Genomic DNA, 21,300 nt, shown 5'->3' with positions numbered 1-21,300 from the left:
TTCATTATTAAAATGAACCCCATGTTTAATAATGTAACAGTAACAAAACCATGTTGAGCCACAGATAAATCCCAAAAAGGATAAAATAGTTTTATTTATAGTATCATAATAAAGGTATGCCTTAACTTGCAAGACAACCGTTGGCAGTATGTACAACATACCTGTAATTTCCATGGAATGGAACAAACAAATATCGATTACGTACACACTAATTTACCTCTGCAAAAGGAAAGAAAAGAAAGAAAAACGTTCCCAGCACAGGCAAATATTTCAAGGGAAGGCTTCTCATTAGCAGAACTGACACCAATTAGGAGTATACAGTGTTATATACTACACACTGAAATGGATCTTTATCAAAAAACAACAAAAAAAGTCACTGGATCATAAAACATTCAGTATCTGTTTAGGGGATTCATTTTCTACTCACAATTTATAGTAACCTGTGAAAATTCACTAAAATAACAGGTCAACTTGTTCATCATTCTTTGCTCTAGGGAAACTTAAGCCACTATTGTTGTCAGAGCTCTGAGGAAGCTCTGACCACAATATTTATGCATCACAAATCATTTTTGGTGCAACACTATAAATAGAAGGATTCACTTGAATACACAAACATTTTCAAACACAAAACTTCAGCCACCTACACTGAATGAAGAGGGTTGCATCTTGCATAACAGACTTTTTTTTTCAAAAGCAACTTCACATTCTATTCTGGAAACATGTCATCATCAAAAAGGTAAACTGTCTAATTATCATTTTGTCAAAGCTCATAAATTCTCACAACTCCTCCAAAAGTTTGCAGAGGTTGTTCAAGATGACCAAAATGAAAAAGAAAACATTTTGTAGCTTTACTAAAGCCTCATACCTAGTCACCCCCACACTTAATCATGAAGGGTTACTATAAAGTCTGAAAGTCCTTCAAAATTGCAGAGCTGCCTCACTTTTGGGGTCTTAAAGGTTGTAGCTGGGTCACAGGAACAGTGACAGGATGCTTGCCAGGAGGAAAAAGGAAGGTAGAAGCGTTTATACATCATAGCACCTCTCTCGCACCATCTCCACCTCGTCTCCTGAAATAGCATAAGAAGGCAGGACTGAGTGCGGACAGGTAGGAGGAGTTGGGGCTGGTGAGTAAAGAGTCTTGCAGGAGTCTAGCTGGCCTCCGCGCGCAGCTTCTTCCTGCTGGGCGGCTCATCCGGCTCCGATTCGGAGCTAGAGTCGGAGCCGCCGTCGAAGGCGGACACCGCGCTCCCTTTACGGTTTGTATATAAGCTGCTGTCGGAAGAGTAGTTTGTCTGGAGCTGAGTGTTGCCCTTGGCCTTCTCCAGTGCACGAACTGCGATTGGGAAGCACAGCACAGTAAACACACTGAATACCACTCGAACGCACATTACACAAGTTCATTCAGAACAGAACTTTGGGCCACTGACCCTGCTGCTCCAGTTGCGCGTTCTGCTTCTTCAGGTCATCGATGTCCTGCTGGTGGGTGTGGTTTTTCCTCCTCATGAACTGGATGTACTCAGTGGCTTTGTCCAGGATCTGTGCTCGGGAAGCCTGTTTAACACAACTCTATCAGCAGAAACTTCAGTATCAAAACAATTAGAATTCAAATGAATACAATGATGTGCCACAGATAGATAAATGTGTGATGCTTGACTTTATAGCTACGGCGGTGCCTTTTTATCGAGGCACAACCGTCTGCTGAGCTCTAACAGGCGGCTAACGCACCTTCTCCCCTTGTAATGCAGGTACGGAATCCCGTAAACTGTGAAAGCTGTCTTTGATGTGGTCCCTGCGTTTACGCTCCAGCGCGTTGTGATGTGCTCGCTTGTCTGCCTGCAAGAAGACGACCAACATTTAGTCCCGCACAACTTGGCCACTGGCCATTCACACATAGGGAACCTGTGTAAAGCTGCAGCAGGAACTTCATTTCATGCACTTTAGGATCCTACTTTAACATTTATCAAATCAAAATAAATCTTTACAACAGTTGTTTTGACAGAAACATTAATGCGGCCGTTTAGTTTCCCTAATTGAAATGAAGTCTGTCTTGTGAAAAGCTGCAACATTTACATGTTCATGGACGCGGGTTTCTAGGTCGTAACAGTAACTCGGCACATAGTACAGATTAAAGCAGTGTGAAGAGAGCGGAACATTTTAATCTACTAAACAGAGCTGGCGTTGGACGCGGATTAGTCATTTATCCGCAGATGAGACGAGCTGCATCAGAGGAAAAGTTCGGCGCTAAGATGCAAAGCTAGTAATCAGCGGCTGTAGTCGTTACACTGTTAAGCTAACGGGGAACATCGTGTTCCAGCAGACGTCGTTCACCTCTGGGAGAAACTGACCTTTGTTTGTAGCGACAGGTGAACTACTGTTAATAACGGCAAACAGCTAGAACTTCAACACAGCGTCTTATTCTTGACGCGTGTGCTTTATTGGACAAACGAACTTAACATGACGACAACAACATGGACGACCAGCCCGAGATCTGGCAACCTTAAAACAACTTGTGCAGAACAACACACATCCTGCATTGCTCAACCAATGACGCACGGCAGTAATAAAAGTTTTATTTTCAACAAACACACGGGCTCGTTTTTCTTTTACTACTCAGATTCAGGGGTTAGGGTTAACATAAGCGCTTCATCCCCTACCACCAAGCGCTAGCTAAGAAGCCGAGGCGCTAGCTAGCTATGCAGCTAGCTAATCACATAGCGTAGGTTGTCAGATGGTAAAGTTGCTGTTTGGCTAACAAACAGGCTAACTACAGCCGGAGAAAATTAAACCACATACATCGCTGTCGACTTCGATGTCATCGTTTTCGCTCATTCTTCGGTAAAAAACAATATACAAGAAAGAAAACGAGTAGCTGTCAAATCAAAGTGCAGCGAAAACTGGAGGCAAATAATAAAGTGTAGCACGGAGATCTGCTACAGCACAGACATGACGAGCAACGGCCTCGCTACACGTGACTCGCCTACACATGGAAGGGAAAACATTGAAGGCGCACGCGCAGTAAGCAAGGACTACTGGGTAATGTATTACTTTGGAAGCACGCACCCTGGATGCAGTGGCGCTGATTCTGGGATCAGAACCAGTCAAACAAAATGAACTGATTCCTACCACAGGTTTAAATCCAAGCGCCCAATCTACTCGTGGTCCCCATTTGTAGATTATAATGATAAAATAATGATCTTTGTTTGCTAATAGAACAATAAATATTAAAGTGCTTTCCAATAACCCATCTTGTTTGAACGATGAATTCACTGGACACATTGATCACTGATGTTATAAGTGGACATATGTCCCACTAGTCCGCTGCTTGGTCGTCTTCAGCGCGGCAGTTTGCTGCAGGAACCAGGCTCTTGTCAGGACAGGAGCCCAGACAGAGGCCCAGTGCAGCTCACTTGCTGATACCCCCCCTCACCCGCTCACCACTCATGGTTGCACACTTCATACAGTAAGACCTACAAATAGCGTCTGCAGCCCTGTTGGAAACTATTGTCTGATTCTTAAACAGAAAATATAACCGATCACACTGAAAAAGTCCAAGATTAACACTTTTTTAAAAATTTGTTTCGCGTTATCATGTTTGATGAAAAAAAGAAATCATGTGCATAACGGACCCATACAGCATTGTTTGTATGATACAGAGCTCATTGTATGTAACAAGATTTAATAAAATATTGTACCATTTTATAAATAAAACAATTGTTATACATACGTGAAATGTTAACTGACCTAATCCTAATTCAAATTTAAAAGATTTGTCCAATGGCAACAAACCTTTTAGTGTTAGTAGTACTACTAGTGTTTAGAGCAAGAATATTTATGCCATGTTTTTTTTCTCAGTTGTGTTACTTGTAGATAATTGGTTTTGTTGGACACACAACAGAAAACCCATTTCTATAACAACTGTCAGGCAAAACCGTCTCCATGCCTGGATGCATAAAATTAATGGAAGCTTGTTTATAACTAAATGAGGGCAGCTGAATCTACCAGGGAACTGAGGCGACCGCATTCTTCCCACATTACCAAGCCCACGGGTGCCAGACCCTCCCAGGGTGCAATGAGCCAAAGGAAGTAGCTGGCAGAGGAGGATTTCCAGTCAGTGACTTTAAGAATAAATGGAAATTTGTGCAAGAGGAGAGCTCAGTGACAGGTGAGGGCCAGTGCTTCCTCAGAACATGGTAATGTGGTGTCCAAACTCACCATGGCGTCACAAGCACACATTAATAGAGGGGAGGGTGCCAAAGAGAAAGGAAAAAGATAAAAGCTCAAGAATGTGAAGTGAGACTGAAACTAATCTGACATACAGAACAGAGTAAAGCTGCAGAACCCAGCCTGAAATTAAGGTAAGAAAAGCGAGAAAAGAGGAGCCATATATATTACTTTTCTATTCTGTTAATCTCTTGAAATTGACTGCTAAGTTTGGCCTCTTCTGATGACTATTACAGTAATCTAGACTTTCAGCAAATTCAGTAAACAATATCTAATAATCATCATATGCACAAATAAAAATACTCTGCTTGCAATAATAATTTGTGCCTGATAAATGTATATCTACATATAAATACACAATTATAGGCTAAATTATACCATTATAGAAGCATCAGTTACTTCCTCCAAAGCTGCAGATGTCCTTCCTTGGCACCCAAAGTCTCAAATTTAACCCATTAGGTTGAAAATTCCAGTTGTTTTTCAAACAAAAAATTTAATTATAGAAATAACAGATGCAACCTATAACTAAAATAACGCTTTTGAAGAACTATTTTCCAACAGATTGCAGTTTACTAGAGTAAATATCAGGCTATTTAATATGATATATATATGATATTTGAATATTTCCACTGTGTGTACTTTCAGATGTGGAATACCTCGTGTTTTTTCTTCTTTTCAACCATCCATCTGACTTCCCATATTGCTATAAATATGCACAATATGCTTTTCTAAATTTAGATTTACTTAATACCTTGTTCTTTTGCACAATTACAGTAATACTGTTAATGCTGCCGAAAACAAAATAATGACCCTATTGTGGGATTAACAAAGTCATATGGTATCGTATCGTATCCATTATATCAAATTAAGCACATTAATAAGTCACATGGTAACTGGTCTCATATCTTATGTTGATGTTGACTAAAATGCAACATACAGAAAAAAACAATGAAAAAAGAAACAAAAGATTTAATTCAACCACCAAAGGACAGGATAGGATACAAATGTATTAATCCCACAATGGGGAAAATGTGTGTTTACAGCAGCAGCATGATGGACAAAAAGAAAAGTAAACATTAGCAGTAAAAAAGCAACACTTACCAAGAGGCCTTCACATATTAACCAAGTTACATATGAATGAAGGTAACAGGTGACGTCTTTGGCCCCTTCTTTCTTTTCATGGTTGGGTCCCAACCCCTCGGGTCATAATAAGACATGTGAGGAATATTAAGTGTTTCTCTCCAAACATGTTCCTTTTGTTGACTAGACTCTCATCAGCAGCTGAAGCTTCACCATAGTAACAGCTGGTAACTGGCAACATGTACAGTTACATCAAGAGAAATGGAGCCATGGAAAATTAGAATCAGAATCAGCTTCATTGGCCAAGTTTGCACAGGACAAACAAGGAATTGGATACGGTCTGATTTGGTCTTTTAGTGCCCCCTGGTGGCATGAAACATTAATTATTTACATATTACTCTACATTACTTGACAATTATTTACAAAATATACATACAGCATTGGTCGCCTGCCAGAGGGGAGGAGTTTAAACAGGTTGTGTGCAGGGTGTGAGGGGTCATCAGTGATGCTCGCTGCCCGTATTCTGAGTCTGGCCTCGTTCAAATGTTCGATGGAAGGAAGATCAGTCACAATGATCTTCTCTGCTGACCCGCCCAAGCCGCTGCATTCTGTGTCTATCCTGTTTGGTGGCTTAACCAAACCACACAGAAGCCCCCAGATGGAGGCCTTAGACCTGGGCTACGTTTTGTTACGATATAAAGAAAAATCTGAACGAATTGAGAGGTAGGTACAGAGGCTAAAGTTCAGTGGAACTCACTCAGCATTAATACACAGCTGTTTTCAAATATTATTCAGTGTCTTGAAAAATTAACAGGTTCAAAAAAAGATGGTTGTCATCAGGTTTTTTGAGCATAGGTGTCACTGATAGTCACTGATTTGCAAACCTTTGCACAGTTTGTAACGGTTTAAAAAACTTAACAACTCATTCTTAATCATTCATTTCATTTTTTTGTGTAAGAGGTCACAAGTGCCATGACGACTGCGATGAGCCAGGTCCACCAGAACATGACCGGATTCTACACTGAGGGAAACGTCTCCAGCAATGGAACTATATTAATGTTTGAAAACTCTACTCTGAATAAAGTCGTAAATGTCTTAACCATTTGCATGCTCCTTCTCACCATGATATCTATTGGCTTGTCAGTGGAGATTCTAAAAATGAAAGCTTATTTCCTCAAACCTAAAGAAGCTGCCATGGCAATGCTGGCCCAGTTCGGCATCATGCTGCTGGCTTCTTTCTGCATATCCAAAGGCCTACACTTAGATCATCAAGGCTCTGGCTCTAATCATCTATGGCTGCTGTCCAGGAGGAGCTTTTTCAAATCTTTTTTCACTGGCCGTCAAGGGTGACATAAATCTCAGGTAATCAAAGGTCCTTAATGTGTCAAAGCTGTCCATCAATAAGAAAACTGTCGAGTAAAAGTCAGAGTAAAAGTCTAGTTTTTCGTTTTCACTCCATTTACATAACATAAGCCAAATAACGCTTCTTTTCTGTGTCGTGTCCTCCCAGCATCGTCATGACGACCTGCTCCAACATCGCTGCCCTTGGTATTATGCCTTTGCTGCTTTACATCTACTGTCAAAACTACAGGGGTCTGGAAAAGCTGGTACCGTACTTGAACATCATCATTGCTCTTGCACTGACTGTGGTGCCGTGTGCCTTTGGCATCGCCATCAAACACTACAAACCACAGCACGTATTGACCATGAGGAGGGTGAGTGCTAGACTGTTCCACACATATAGATATATGTTCAGCTTACCCTCTAATCAACAGGAACTCTGCTGCCTTTAGACAGACCGTGATGCCTCCAGATGATCTGTGGAGATTAGGTTCATTTTCAGATCTATGCAGCATTCAAGGTGTGATACTGTAAATGAACCCTTGCAACACTTTTACTCCCGCCGTCCCTCTCATCTTTCAACACGTTAGCTTCAGCCTGCTGGGAATCATTTCTATTGCAATTTTGGTCATTACAATATATTCGATCAGAGAAAGAATCCTGATGGTTTTAACAGCAGATACTCTGACTGCTGCTGCACTGGTCCCGTTGACAGGCTATATGCTGGGATACGTCATGTCCAAGATATGCAAGTTTGACTCAAAGTAAGTGCCTAAAGTCTAGATCAGTGTTTCTTAAAATAGGTGCGATCGAACCATAGGGGTTCGGTGAGGCAGTCTCAGGGGTTCGACTCAAGTTTCCTTAAGACACGCCCCGCTTGGCAATCATTGACAGATGATTGGCAGATAATCCCGCTACGTTGCTTAGTCAGTCGTTGTTGTAGGGAATTTGGCGCCAGTGTTGCCAGATATAATTATCATGTTTTACGATAGTTTTGCGGTCTGCACGATGTACGATATCGTAGAGCCAGAGCCAATATATGATAGTTTTGACACTCCTGTTTGTCATGTTTTTTATGTCGTTTTGATTGACGCGTACTTCAACTATTTTCACGCATAGTTAATGCCCCCCCCCCTCTGTCAATCAGGAGGGGAGGGGCGCTGCTGATTGGGTCGATGATCTGCTTGTGTTTCTTTACGCAGCTGCACTGTTCTTCCAGCATCGCGGCATGAGCGAAAATAAGCACTGTCGCCTCACAGCAAGAAGGTTCTGGGTTCGATTCCCGGAGGCGGCCCTGGTACCCTTCTGTGTGGAGTTTGCACGTTCTCCCCGTGTTTGCGTGGGTTCTCTCCGGGTTCTCCGACTTCCACCCACATAGACAAAGACGTGCATTAGGTTGATTGGCTTCTCTCCATTGCCCATAGGTGTGTGTGTGAATATATCTATTAATCATCGACAACAGGGGTGCCTTTAGAGGGGAGGAGTTTAAACAAAATGTTTTTTATCAATATACGTGTTTCTTCACCTGGTTTATTTAAGTTAACTAACTAACTAATTAACTACAACACAACAGCAATTCTTTTTAGAACAATAAAGGTTGGCAGCTCATTCTCAACAACACCGCTGTCTCTTCTTTATAGACCTGGAGAGGGTGGGGAGAGAAAATATGCTGTATTATCAGCTTGTTGCAAATAAGTTTGGCTTGTTAACAGATCAACTAATATTTGTTTAAATAGGCTATTAACATAAAACTATTATATTCATTACAGTAAGGACTAGGGCTTAATAACAGGTATTGTTTCCACACCATACCACCAGGGGGCGATTCGGCCGCCTCGTGTCTCCTGCGAGTTCTTGGTTGGTTGTCTTGATTTCCTGTAATTAGTTTGATTTGACTCACCTGTCTTGTCTTGTGATTAAGGCTTAGTTTGTGTCTAGTCCTTGTTGGATCATTGATTCCTGTTACTATGTCCATCGTGCGTCCTCTGTCAAGGTTTGTTCGTTGTGTGCTTTATGTTTTGTGTTTATTCTATGTCTAGCATTGTGATTAGTTTTCCCTGCTGCTCAGTAGTCTTTAGTATTGCTGTCTGTGTCTTAGTTTGTGTTCTAGGTTATTTGGTATCGTGCTCTCTAGCAGCACCTTTAGTTTATATTTCCCTTTTGTGTTTATTAGTTAATTTATTAAACTGTTTATTGTCAGTCCTGTCTGTGGATCGTCGCCTTTGGGTCTTCCCTCTGCCTTGTTTGTAGGCCTTAGCAGCCCAGTTCGCCCGCTCATGTTGAGCGCAGTTAATGCTCAGTTTGTCCCGCTCCGTAGCATATACATGTAATATATTTTGCGCTCGGTTGGAACAATGAAGTTGCGCATTGGCCTGAAGGATTGCTGGCAGGTCTGGAGTCAGTTTTGTGATTGAGAGGCGAAGGACGTTACATAGATTGTCTAATAGATCTTTTTGGTTCTTAAAGGAAAACCTCTGATTTTTAATGGGGTTTGACCAAAACGACCTCGGGTAGTATTTGAGAATGAAGGGACACAGATTGCTCCATATTCTTTTTTGCAGGAAAATTATCATTCAGGGCGGCACGGTGGTGCAGTGGGTAGCACTGTCCCCTCAAACGAGACGGGCCGGGGTCGTATTCCCGGGGCGGCCCGGGTGCCTTTCTGTGTGGAGTTTGCATCTTCTGTGTTCGCATGGGTTCTCGTGGGTTCTCTGAGTTCTCTGGCTTCCTCCCACAGTTGTCTATGTGTTGCCCTGCGATGGACTGGCGACCTGTCCAGGGTGTACCCTGCCTCTCGCCCGTAGCCAGCTGGGATAGGCTCCAGCACCCCCGTGACCCCGCACTAGGGAGTAAGCGATTAAGAAAATGGATGGATGGATGGATTATAGTAGCGTTGTGGCCTGATTGAAGTTCATTATCGGAATAAATAAGGTAAAAATTTAAACCGCTTCAGTGTGTACATATTACAAAAGGTCATATTTTAAAAAATATGTATGTAATTTTTGAGTTTGTGCATTGTATTGGTTTTGTTCTTTGAACACAGTGATGCTAATGCATTTCCATTTTGTGAAACAGTAAAACAAATATCTATGTATTAAATTAAAAAAAACTCTAATTTTACTTTTCAATAAAGAAGGGTTTGGTAAATGTGCATATTAAACTGGTGGGGTTTAGTACCTCCAACAAGGTTAAGAACCACTGGCCTAGATGAACATGTTTGGATCTTAATACATACAGATGGACTTTTGCCTTCAATATAGTGAACTGAATTTAAAACTGAAGGGAGAAAGTAAATCTTTTCATTCTTTCAGATGCTCTAGGACCATCTCCATGGAGACAGGATGTCAAAACTCCAAATTGTGTTTGACCATCTTAAAGGTGTTTTTCCCACCACAGCTTATCGGACCCATTATACTCTTCCCATTGGTATTAATGTTAATGCATACCTTTGAGGCCCTGCTCTTGATCCTGCTCTTCAGATGCTACAAAAAGGCACAAACTAGGAGTAAGTGTCACAGCTGCCTGTGTGTCAGTTTTATACTAGAAATGCAGGTAATGAGGTTGCATGCACTCTCCCCACACTCTTAATTCACTTTACGTTGAGTCTAACATCAAGCTTCTGTTGCTCAGATGCAAAAATACACAGGGATGCTGATGTTCAGCCAGAGGCGGTGCAATTACAACAGCATCATGAAGAAGCTGGGAGTGAAGAGGAAGACAAAGAGAAGCTGAATTGTGCACACTGAGGACGTAGCAACTCAAAATTCCTGTCTCTGCATCAGCTTTTTCTAAACAGTCACAGTTTATACTGTCTTTATCTTCAATCAGGTCTTTACCATGTAAATAATGGGTAACTCATATGAGACACACCTTGACATTGAAGATTTGTAATACAACTTCGATTAAAATATGAGTGTGACCTGTCATCTGTGGGACTGTACACTATTAAACACGTTCAGTGATGAAATGCTGAAAAGAAAACAGGCGGTTTCTGGCTAAATGAACAATCTGTGGCTGTCTGCTTTGATTAAAAATCAAAGGCTGCTAAACGACTTAGAAGCAGTGTCTTTATTCAAACACACCTAAAATATAACATTTTGTTAAAAACATAAAGCAATGTCTAAATTGGCGGAGTAACATGCTAGCAGTCAGGTAAGTCAAAACACCGCAGGTTGAGATGTTCATTCTGGTGTTGTAGGATATGAATGTTTTCAGCCACAACACGTTTTTTTCTTTGGACACATCATCAATAGTAAAGGGTTTTGCACATTTTACGTCATAAAATGTCCAGTTTGTGGGTTATATTGTTATAATTATATAAAATCTGATTGTAGTACTATATATTAATACTCTTTTTTATATGATTATGTATGTAATACCTGATAGTAACAAAACTGGAGCCTCTCTTGATTTCTTCTTTTTTTCGGTATTGGGGGCAAATGTGGGCTGCACCTCATAACTCTCCCCTTCTGTCATGACTCCGGTGGGAGAGGTGGGTGCTGTTTCACCTTCCATAATATATTCATATTTATGTCCAATAGTTATATATTAATTCTTTGTTTATAGTCGTCATCTGATTACTCTTTTATACATGTATGTCCATATATTTAGGTCCCACACACCGCTAGCTTAAAAAGTTGTAGTAAACAAGCTAACTTCAGTTATGTGTTTGTTTCGGGACAGGAGAGAGGGCAGATTTTTACCCTGGTGTGGGTTGTGTTTTGTTCTTTTTATCAGGTATATGAATGTTTTTAATTAATTTTCATAGTTTTGTAACTTACGTTGTCGCAGCGTGCCGCGGTCACTCTCTGTGTCGTTGTGACCCTTGAGGCTTGCCATAGGAATCATGGTTGGCCTGACAAGTCAGACTCCCGGTGATCAGTGTCCACAGCAGCTCTATGAATAATACTGATTAGTTCCTTACACTGTTGGGTTGTTTAGCAATTAAGCACACACTTCCTCTAAAACCTTTCAAAATATATGCACCAATCCAAATCATTAGTTTTAATAGCAATATTTCTGCTTTCAACTGATTAATTATGACTAGTTATGGCTATTTAACAGTTCAGTAAATAGCCACACACTGACAAAATAAAAGCACCACCCAAATCTTCAGCTATAAAGTAATATTTTTTCAACTGGTTAATTATGACTTTTTAAAAATGCTCTCTTACGGTTTAGTAATTACCCCCCAATTTATTAGCTCTATTACTAAATTTTGTTGTTCTGACTGGTGTGTGACTATGTATGACTAGTTATTAAGACTATTTTACAGTTTAGCAATTGACCACAGTACTTTCTTCAAATGTTTTCAAGATAAAAGCTTAGTCAGCTTTTTTTGTGATTGCCCGCGGCAAAACAATGTGGCAATAATGGCACAGAGTAAAGGCAAGGCTTAGAGCTTAAGTACACAGATTGATTACTGACCAGATGCAGGTGGATGAATCACGTGACCAGATGTAAAGCTAGACGGAAACTAAGAGGGAACGGAGTGAATCAGAAGTAGCAAAGTAAAACAGGAAATGCAGGTAAACATGAATACGGGGATGGATCCGTGATGGTACTTTGGTCAGATTTTAATCTTTGTCATTGTTTGATCATTTTAATCAATGTCCTGACTTGGCAGCTTATTAGCATTTGGCATCTTTTCAGCAACAAAGCAACTCTCCCAGTATTACTTTTTCAAGGTACATTTAAAACATGAATTGAATGCATTTTACGGACAAGTGGTTTGTTGTTTGCATCTGTAATCAGGAGAGCTGTATTTTCAGAATCTGTGTCATTAAACACATTATTAAATCATAAAACTGTTAAATAACACCTTGGCCCAGAAAGTAGCACACTGAATAATACTGGTCACATATCCATGTTTTGATGACTGCCTGGAAGCTGAAGACTCTGTCTCATAGATCTTGGGCCACATGTGAAAGGCCACTTTCAGAAATAATAACTGGTATTGAAATTAAGCGTATAGTCAAGGTGTAACCTTCAGGTCAAGACAGTGGCAGTTCTACTATGGTCATGTGTCCAGACTCACCAAGCCATCACAAGCGTGTATTAACAGAGAGGGGAGGGGGCCAAAGAGAAAGGGAAAAGATAAAAGCTTGAGAACGTGAAGTGAGTCTGAAACAAACCCGTAAAGCAGAAAAGAGTGAAGCTGCAGAATCCAGACTGAAATTAAGGTAAGAAAATGGTTTACTTCATACATCAATACCATAACTTACACAACACAAAGGAGCCATATTTCTTGTAACTACCGGTAATCAGTGAGGCGTGATAAATGCATTTCACGTATAAATATACTACTATAGGCTACTCTGTTCTACTGTAGCATCATACAGTAGGTGGCTTCACATTAGTACTAGAGTACATCAAACAGTATTTTAAGACCACAATCACCTAAAGTATATCATGACTGCACACGTTTGCTAAGATTTTTGAAAACTATTACTATACTATAACTAAACTAGTCTTAACAAATTACACGTGCAAAAAGCATCAGTTACAGATACTTCTGCAACTTTGATGTTACAAATGTCCTTCCTTGATGCCAGAAAGTCTCATCTTTAACCTTTATGTTGTAGGTTTTTGAGTTCTGGTGATTATAAATTGATCCTCATCACTCGCTTGGTTCCTCTCATCGAACTGACTTCTAATAAAAGTTTGACACTTTATGCCTCTAATTTGACCACCATTATCTAAAAAAACAGTTAGCACTTAGACACTTGACCACTACTAGCAAGTTGTGAGAGTCTGGCGAGTCTCTAATACACGAACAGTGCTGTGTTTTCATACGAGGAATAAAACGAATGTTAAAATAAAACAAAGAAATAAATGAAATGAAATGAAAAATAATAATTTTAATTAAATTAAAATTGCAATTTTTAAGAACTGTAGTTTGCTAGAGTACTGTAAATATCAGGCTACTTAGTGACATATTCAAATGTATTATTTGATTATATTGAATGAAGCAAGTTACTGCAATAAGTCAAAGGTAACTGGTACATACTTCATGCTGATGTTGACTAAAATGCAACACAGAAAAAAAATGACAGCAGAAACAAAACATTATTTCAACCAACAAAGCAACACTTGCCAAGAGACCTTCACATATTAACCAAGTTAAATACGAATGACAGTGACAGGTAAATGTAAGGGAAATTGTGAATTCCCTTTTTATGTCTTAAATAAAACAGACAAAATCAGTTGAGATCTTCTTTAGGATTTTACTTGCAAGGAGTAAGTAGTTTACAATGAGGCAACTTCCTCTCACAGAAGAAAGAACCAGTACAGCTCGTACTGTGCAGAAAATACCCTCTGCACTGATCACACACCATCATAGTTCTTGAGAAGTCTCCTTATGTTTTAATGATTAACTGCATATTTTCCAAGTGCCCTTCTATCTTTTCATGGTTGGGTCCCAACCCCTAGAGTCACAATAAGACATGAGGAGTATTAAGTGTTTCTCTCCAAACACGTTCCTTTTGTTGACTAGACTCTCATCAGCAGCTGAAGCTTCACCATAGTAACAGCTGGTAACTGGCAACATGTACAGTTACATCAAGAGTAATGGAGCCAAGTAGAAGCCCCTAGATTAAAGCCTTAGGGCTTTAATCTAGGGGCTTAGGTCTGGGCTACAGTTTGTTTACAATGTAATGCTGAGCGATTTGAGAAGAAGGCACAGAGGCTAAAGTTCAGTGGAACTCACTCAGCATTTCAAATATTCTTCAGTGTCTTGAAAAATTAACAGGTTTGGAAAAAGATAGTTGTCATCAGGTTTTTTGGGCGTAGGTGTCACTGAAAGTCACTGATTTACGAAATTCTGCACAGTTTGTGACAGTTTAAAAATCTAAACAACTCATTCTCAATCATTCATTTCAGTTTCATTGTGTAAGAGGTGAAGAGTGCCATGACGACTATGATGAGCCAGGTCCACCAGAACATGACCGGATTCTACACTGAGGGAAACGTCTCCAGCAATGGAACTATATTAATGTTTGAAAACTCTACTCTGAATAAAGTCCTAAATGTCTTAACTATTTGCATGCTCCTTCTCACTATGATATCTATTGGCTTGTCAGTGGAGATTCTAAAAATGAAAGCTTATTTCCTCAAACCTAAAGAAGCTGCCATGGCAATGCTGGCCCAGTTCGGCATCATGCCGCTGGCTTCTTTCTGCATATCGAAAGGCCTACACTTAGAGCGCATCAAGGCTCTGGCTCTAATCATCTATGGCTGCTGTCCAGGAGGAACATTTTCAAATCTTTTTTCACTGGCCATCAAGGGTGACATAAATCTCAGGTAATCAAAAGTCCTTAGAAAGAAAACTGTCCAGTAAAAGTCAGAGTAAAAGTCTAGTTTTTCGTTTTCACTCCATTCATATCACATAAGCCAAATAACGCTTCTTTTCTGTGTCGTGTCCCCCCAGCATCGTCATGACGACCTGCTCCAACATCGCTGCCCTTGGTATGATGCCTTTGCTGCTTTACATCTACTGTCAAAACTACAGGGGTCTGGAAAAGCTGGTACCGTACTTGAACATCATCATTGCTCTTGCACTGACCATGGTGCCGTGTGCCTTTGGAATCGCCATCAAACACTATAAACCACAGCACGTATTGACCATGAGGAGGGTGAGTGCTAGACTGTTCCATACAAGCGTATCTATTAATCATCCACCACAGACAACAGGGATGCCTTTAGACCAGGGGTGTCCAAATGTTTTTTATCAATATACGTGTTTCTTCACCTGGTTTATTTAAGTTAACTAACTAACTAATTAACTACAACACAACAGCAATTCTTTTTAGAACAATAAAGGTTGGCAGCTCATTCTCAACACCGCTGTCTCTTCTTTATAGACCTGGAGAGGGTGGGGAGAGAAAATATGCTGTATTTCAAGCTTGTTGCAAATAAGTTTGGCTTGTTAACAGATCAACTAATATTTGTTTAAATAGGCTATTAACATAAAACTATTACATTCATTACAGTAAGGACTAGGGCTTAATAACAGGTATTGTTTCCACACCATACCACCAGGGGGCGATTCGGCCGCCTCGTGTCTCCTGCGAGTTCTTGGTTGGTTGTCTTGATTTCCTGTAATTAGTTTGATTTGACTCACCTGTCTTGTCTTGTGATTAAGGCTTAGTTTGTGTCTAGTCCTTGTTGGATCATTGATTCCTGTTACTATGTCCATCGTGCGTCCTCTGTCAAGGTTTGTTCGTTGTGTGCTTTATGTTTTGTGTTTATTCTATGTCTAGCATTGTGATTAGTTTTCCCTGCTGCTCAGTAGTCTTTAGTATTGCTGTCTGTGTCTTAGTTTGTGTTCTAGGTTATTTGGTATCGTGCTCTCTAGCAGCACCTTTAGTTTGTATTTCCCTTTTGTGTTTATTGGTTAATTTATTAAACTGTTTATTGTCAGTCCTGTCTGTGGATCGTCGCCTTTGGGTCTTCCCTCTGCCTTGTTTGTAGGCCTTAGCAGCCCAGTTCGCCCGCTCATGTTGAGCGCAGTTAATGCTCAGTTTGTCCCGCTCCGTAGCATATACATGTAATATATTTTGCGCTCGGTTGGAACAATGAAGTTGCGCATTGGCCTGAAGGATTGCTGGCAGGTCTGGAGTCAGTTTTGTGATTGAGAGGCGAAGGACGTTACATAGATTGTCTAATAGATCTTTTTGGTTCTTAAAGGAAAACCTCTGATTTTTAATGGGGTTTGACCAAAACGACCTCGGGTAGTATTTGAGAATGAAGGGACACAGATTGCTCCATATTCTTTTTTGCAGGAAAATTATCATTCAGGGCGGCACGGTGGTGCAGTGGGTAGCACTGTCCCCTCAAACGAGACGGGCCGGGGTCGTATTCCCGGGGCGGCCCGGGTGCCTTTCGCATCTTCCTGTGTTCGCGTGGGTTCTCGTGGGTTCTCTGAGTTCTCTGGCTTCCTCCCACAGTTGTCTGTGTGTAGCCTTGCAATGGACTGGCGACCCGTTCAGGGTGTACCCTGCCTCTCCCCCTCAGCTAGCTAACTGGGCTAAAGCCCGTGGAATTGGAGTTACCTTTATTATTTAATATTGTTTGCTGTGTTTTTTTCTAGTTTTTTCTAGTTTTTACTGTACCTTCCCAGTTTGAGATTAGTTATTGTTCCTTGTCATGCTTTGGACTGTCAGGAGTAGCGTTAGCTTTGTTGCTAATGTTAGCCTGTGCATTAGCCTGATTGGCAGCAACTCTACTAATTCAATAATTAATTTCCTCTTTTTGTAGGCAATAACAGCCATCCGCGTATCGACACAGAGACTCTTGGAAGAACCATCTTTTTTGCCAGCTATTTACAGCCGAAGAAGAATAGAAGAGGGTTTTGGCTAAAAAAGGAATATATGTCAGAAAACAATGCATTCTGGGTGTTGTGAATATGACCATTGTAATCCATACATTACTGCAATTTCCCCTGTTCTCTCTTGACTTAGACCATCAATGTTTAGATGGATGGATGGATGCCCTTTATTGATGCCACAGTGGGAAAATCAATTGTTGGAACAACCACAAGAAGACAGCAAAGGAATTGTGTAGGATTGCAAAAAGAAAGAGAAACATAAGAGCATAATACTCAAAAAAACACATGTAAATATATACAGCTCAGGCATGTAGTACCGTAGTTGTGCCGAATTAGAAGAAGCATGGGCCAAAATTAGCATGTGAAAGATACATGTCCAACACAACCTCATGCAGTACAGTACTTAAAGTGTCCAGGATAAAGTGACCAACAACAACTGAGTGCAGATTTGAGCCTGTCAGACCTCTACATTGTACTGTATAATCTAACAGCAGTGGGAATGAAGGACCTGCGGTACCGCTCCCTCCTACACTGAGGGTAGATCAGTCTGCCACTAAAGGAGGAGCTGCTCAGAGCTCCCACAGTCTGGTGCAGTCCATGATAGATGTCAGCTTTGCCAACATACCCCTATCACCCACCTCCTCCACAGAGTCCAGTGGACATCCCAGGACCTTCCTCACCATCTTTTTTAGTCTTTTCCTGTCCCAGTCTGTGCTGCCTGCTCCCCAGATAGAATGTAATAGACTGTCCTTAACATGGGCCTGCAAACTCTAAAGGACCTCAGTCTCCTCAGTGTCACGATCTGGGTTTTGTGTCTAGTTGTTTCCTGTTTTATTTTGGTAGTCTCCTGGTTTCTGTTTCTGCTCGAGCTTTACTTCCGGTTTTTGTCTTGTCACAGCTGTCCCTGCTTCACCTGGTCGTTATCCACACCTGCACTTTATCAATAATCAAGCCACTTTGTATTTAACCACCACCTGTGTCCTTAGTTCTCCGCCAAATCGTCGTTTGTGTGTACCCGTCATAGTTCCCAGTTTCTTTGATTCTGTCCGGCCGTGTTTTACGTATCTTGTTTCTGGACTGCTGATTCTGAGCCTGCCTAATCCCCGCCTGTTCTGTCTGCCTTGGTGTTGTACCCGCCTGTTACCGACCTTGCCTGCCCGACCACGATTCAACGCCTGATGTATGGTAATTGTACTCACCTCTCGGATATGATCTGTGCCTGCTCCTGACTACGCCTCTGCCTGATCCCATTTAACCTGTTTGATCGCCTGTGTATGACCCTGCCTGGACTTTACTCCGCATATTGGAATAAACTACACTCCTTAACACCAGAAAACCTTGTACTGTGCTGTGCATGTGGGTCCTCATCCGAACGAACCCTGACACTCAGCAGGAGGAGGCCACTTTGGCCCTTCCTGTACAGGGCATTAGTGTTATTAGTCCAGTCCAGTTTATGGTTCAGGTGAACACCCAGGTACCTAAAACTGTCCACAGTCTCTATGTTCTAAGTCCTGGATGTTCACTTATGTATGATATGGTGTTCTCCTTCGGAAGTCAATCACCATCTCCTTTGTCTTCCCGGTGTTAAGCGCAAGTTGGCCCGCGGGCCTTAGTTTGGACACCCCTGCTTTAGACAGACTGTGATGCCTCCAGATGATCTATGGAGATTAGGGTTATGTTCAGATTTATGCAGCATTTAAGGTGTGATACTGTAAATGAACCCTTGCAACACTTTTACTCCTACCGTCCCTCTCATCTCTCAACAGGTTAGCTTCAGCCTGCTGGGAATCATTTCCACTACAGTTTTGGTCCTCACTGTGTATTCGATCAAAGACCAAATGTTGCTGGTTCTCTCAGCAGACATTCTCACTGCTGCTGTACTGCTCCCGTTGACAGGCTATATGCTGGGATATGCCATGTCCAGGATATGCAAGCTTGATTCAAAGTAAGTGCCTAAAGTCTAGATTAACATGTTTGGATTTTAATACATACAGATGGACTTTGTCTCGCAATAAAATGAACTGAATTTAAAACTGAAGGGGGAAAGTAAATCCTTTCATTCTTTCAGATGCTCTAGGACCATCTCCATGGAGACAGGATGTCAAAACACCAACTTGTGTTTGACCATTTTAAAGATAGTTTTCCCACCACAGCTTATTGGACCCAACTTAGTCTTCCCATTTGTATTCCTTTTAATGCAGGTCTTTGAGGCCCTGCTCTTGATCCTGGTCTATAGATGCTACAAAAAGACACAAACTAGGAGTAAGTGCCACAGCTGCCATCCATCCATCGAATGCAGATGAGGTTGCATGCACTCTCCCCACACTCTTAATTCACTTCACTTTGAGTCTAACATCAAGCTTCTGTTGCCCAGGTGCAAAAATACACAGGGATGCAGATGTTCAGCCAGAGGCGGTGCAATTACAACAGCATCATGAAGAAGCTGGGACTGAAGAGGAAGACAAAGAGAAGCTGAATTTTGCACACTGAGGATGTAGCGGCTCAACATTCCTGTCTCTGCATCAGCTTTTTCTAAACAGTCACAGTTTATACTGTCTTTATCTTCAATCAGGTCTTTACCATGTAAATAATGGGTAACTCATATGAGACACACCTTGACATTGAAGATTTGTAATACAACTTCGATTCATAACATAAAGCAATGTCTGAACGTTTTGACTGTAAATTGGCGGAGTAACATGCTAGCAGTCAGGTAAGTCAAAACACCGCAGGTTGAGATGTTCATTCTGGTGTTGTAGGATATGAATGTTTTCAGCCACAACACATTTTTTCTTTGGACACATCATCAATAGTAAAGGGTTTTGCACATTTTACGTCATAAAAATTTCGAGTGTGTGGGTTATATTGTTATAATTATATAAAATCTGATTGTAGTACTATATATTAATACTCTTTTATATATGATTATATATGTAATACCTGATAGTAACAAAACTGGAGCCCCTCTTGATTTCTTCTTTTTTTCGGTATTGGGGGCAAATGTGGGCTGCACCTCATAACTCTCCCCTTCTGTCATGACTCTGGTGGGAGAGGTGGGTGCTGTTTCACCTTCCATAATATATTCATATTTATGTCCAATAGTTATATATTAAGTCTTTTTCAGATTGTTTATAGTCGTCATCTGATTACTCTTTTATACATGTATGTCCATATATTTAGGTCCCACACACCGCTAGCTTAAAAAGTTGTAGTAAACAAGCTAACTTCAGTTATGTGTTTGTTTCGGGACAGGAGAGAGGGCAGATTTTTACCCTGGTGTGGGTTGTGTTTTGTTCTTTTTATCAGGTATATGAATGTGTTTAATTAATTTTCATAGTTTTGTAACTTACGTTGTTGCAGCGTGCCGCGGTCACTCTCGGTGTCGTTGTGACCCTTGAGGCTTGCCATAGTAATCACGGTTGGCCTGACAAGTCAGACTCCAGGTGATCAGTGTCCACAGCAGCTCTATGAATAATACTGATTAGTTCCTTAGACTGTTGGGTTGTTTAGCAATTAAGCACACACTTCCTCTAAAACCTTTCAAAATATATGCACCAATTCAAATCATTAGTTTTAATAGCAATATTTCTGCTTTCAACTGATTAATTATGACTAGTTATGGCTATTTAACAGTTCAGTAAATAGCCACACACTGACAAAATAAAAGCACCACCCAAATCTTAAAGCTATAAAGTAATTTTTTTTCAACTGGTTAATTATGACTTTTTAAAAATGCTCTCTTACAGTTTAGTAATTACCCCCCAATTTATTAGCTCTATTACTAAATTTTGTTGTTCTGACTAGTGTGTGACTATGTATGACTAGTTTTTAAGACTATTTCACAGTTGACCAACGTACTTTCTTTAAATGCTTTCAAAATAAAAGCTTAGTCAGGTTTTTTGTGATTGCCCGCGGCAAAACAATCTGGCATCGAGTAAGGCAAGGCTTAGAGCTTAAGTACACAGATTGATTACTGACCAGATGCAGGTGGATGAATCACATGACCAGATGTAAAGCTAGACGGAAACTAAGAGGGAATGAAGTGAATCGGAAGTAGCAAAGTAAAACAGGAAATGCAGGTAAAAATGACTATGGGGATGGATCCGTGATGGTCCTTTGGTCAGATTTTAATCTTTGTCATTGTTTGATCATTGTAATCAACGTCCTGACTCGGCAGCTTATTAGCATTTGGCATCTTTTCAGCAACAAAGCAACTCTCCCAGTATTACTTTTTCAAGTTATATTTAAAACATGAATTGAATGCATTTTACGGACAAGTGGTTTGTTGTTTGCATCCGTAATCAGGAGAGCTGTATTTTCAGAATCTCATT

At 40.7% G+C, this 21,300-nt stretch overlaps 2 protein-coding genes and 1 pseudogene across 3 annotated transcripts; 2 read left to right on the top strand and 1 right to left on the bottom strand.

Annotated features, from left to right (window-relative positions):
* Positions 1–76: 76 nt before the first annotated feature.
* Positions 77–2,985, bottom strand: LOC114848955 (protein max-like). Of its 2 annotated transcripts, none has more exons than XM_029139888.3 (4): positions 2,794–2,985; positions 1,726–1,833; positions 1,428–1,551; positions 77–1,333 (listed from the first exon to the last, which is right to left on the bottom strand). In XM_029139888.3, exons 1-4 carry the CDS (start codon positions 2,827–2,829, stop codon positions 1,149–1,151), a joined length of 453 nt encoding a protein of 150 aa, XP_028995721.1. In that variant the 5' UTR covers positions 2,830–2,985; the 3' UTR covers positions 77–1,148. The 2 variants fall into 2 exon arrangements, with proteins under 2 accessions (XP_028995721.1, XP_028995720.1); XM_029139887.3 differs by having other exon boundaries at positions 1,428–1,566; positions 2,794–2,984.
* Positions 2,986–4,866: 1,881 nt separating this feature from the next.
* On the top strand, positions 4,867–10,675 carry LOC114848479 (hepatic sodium/bile acid cotransporter-like; annotated as a pseudogene).
* Positions 10,676–12,354: 1,679 nt separating this feature from the next.
* LOC114848607 (hepatic sodium/bile acid cotransporter-like) lies at positions 12,355–21,243 on the top strand. Its single transcript, XM_029139252.3, has 6 exons — positions 12,355–12,824; positions 14,524–14,943; positions 15,071–15,275; positions 18,736–18,914; positions 19,038–19,231; positions 19,344–21,243. The coding sequence occupies exons 2-6, from the start codon at positions 14,552–14,554 to the stop codon at positions 19,457–19,459; spliced, it is 1,086 nt and encodes a 361-aa protein (XP_028995085.1). The 5' UTR covers positions 12,355–12,824; positions 14,524–14,551; the 3' UTR covers positions 19,460–21,243.
* Positions 21,244–21,300: the final 57 nt, after the last annotated feature.

The sequence above is a fragment of the Betta splendens genome, chromosome 22 (genome assembly GCF_900634795.4).
Source record: "Betta splendens chromosome 22, fBetSpl5.4, whole genome shotgun sequence".
NCBI lineage: Eukaryota > Metazoa > Chordata > Actinopteri > Anabantiformes > Osphronemidae > Betta > Betta splendens.
The sequence above is the reverse complement of the archived record's forward strand: the minus strand, read 5'-3'. Positions and strand labels throughout refer to the sequence as shown.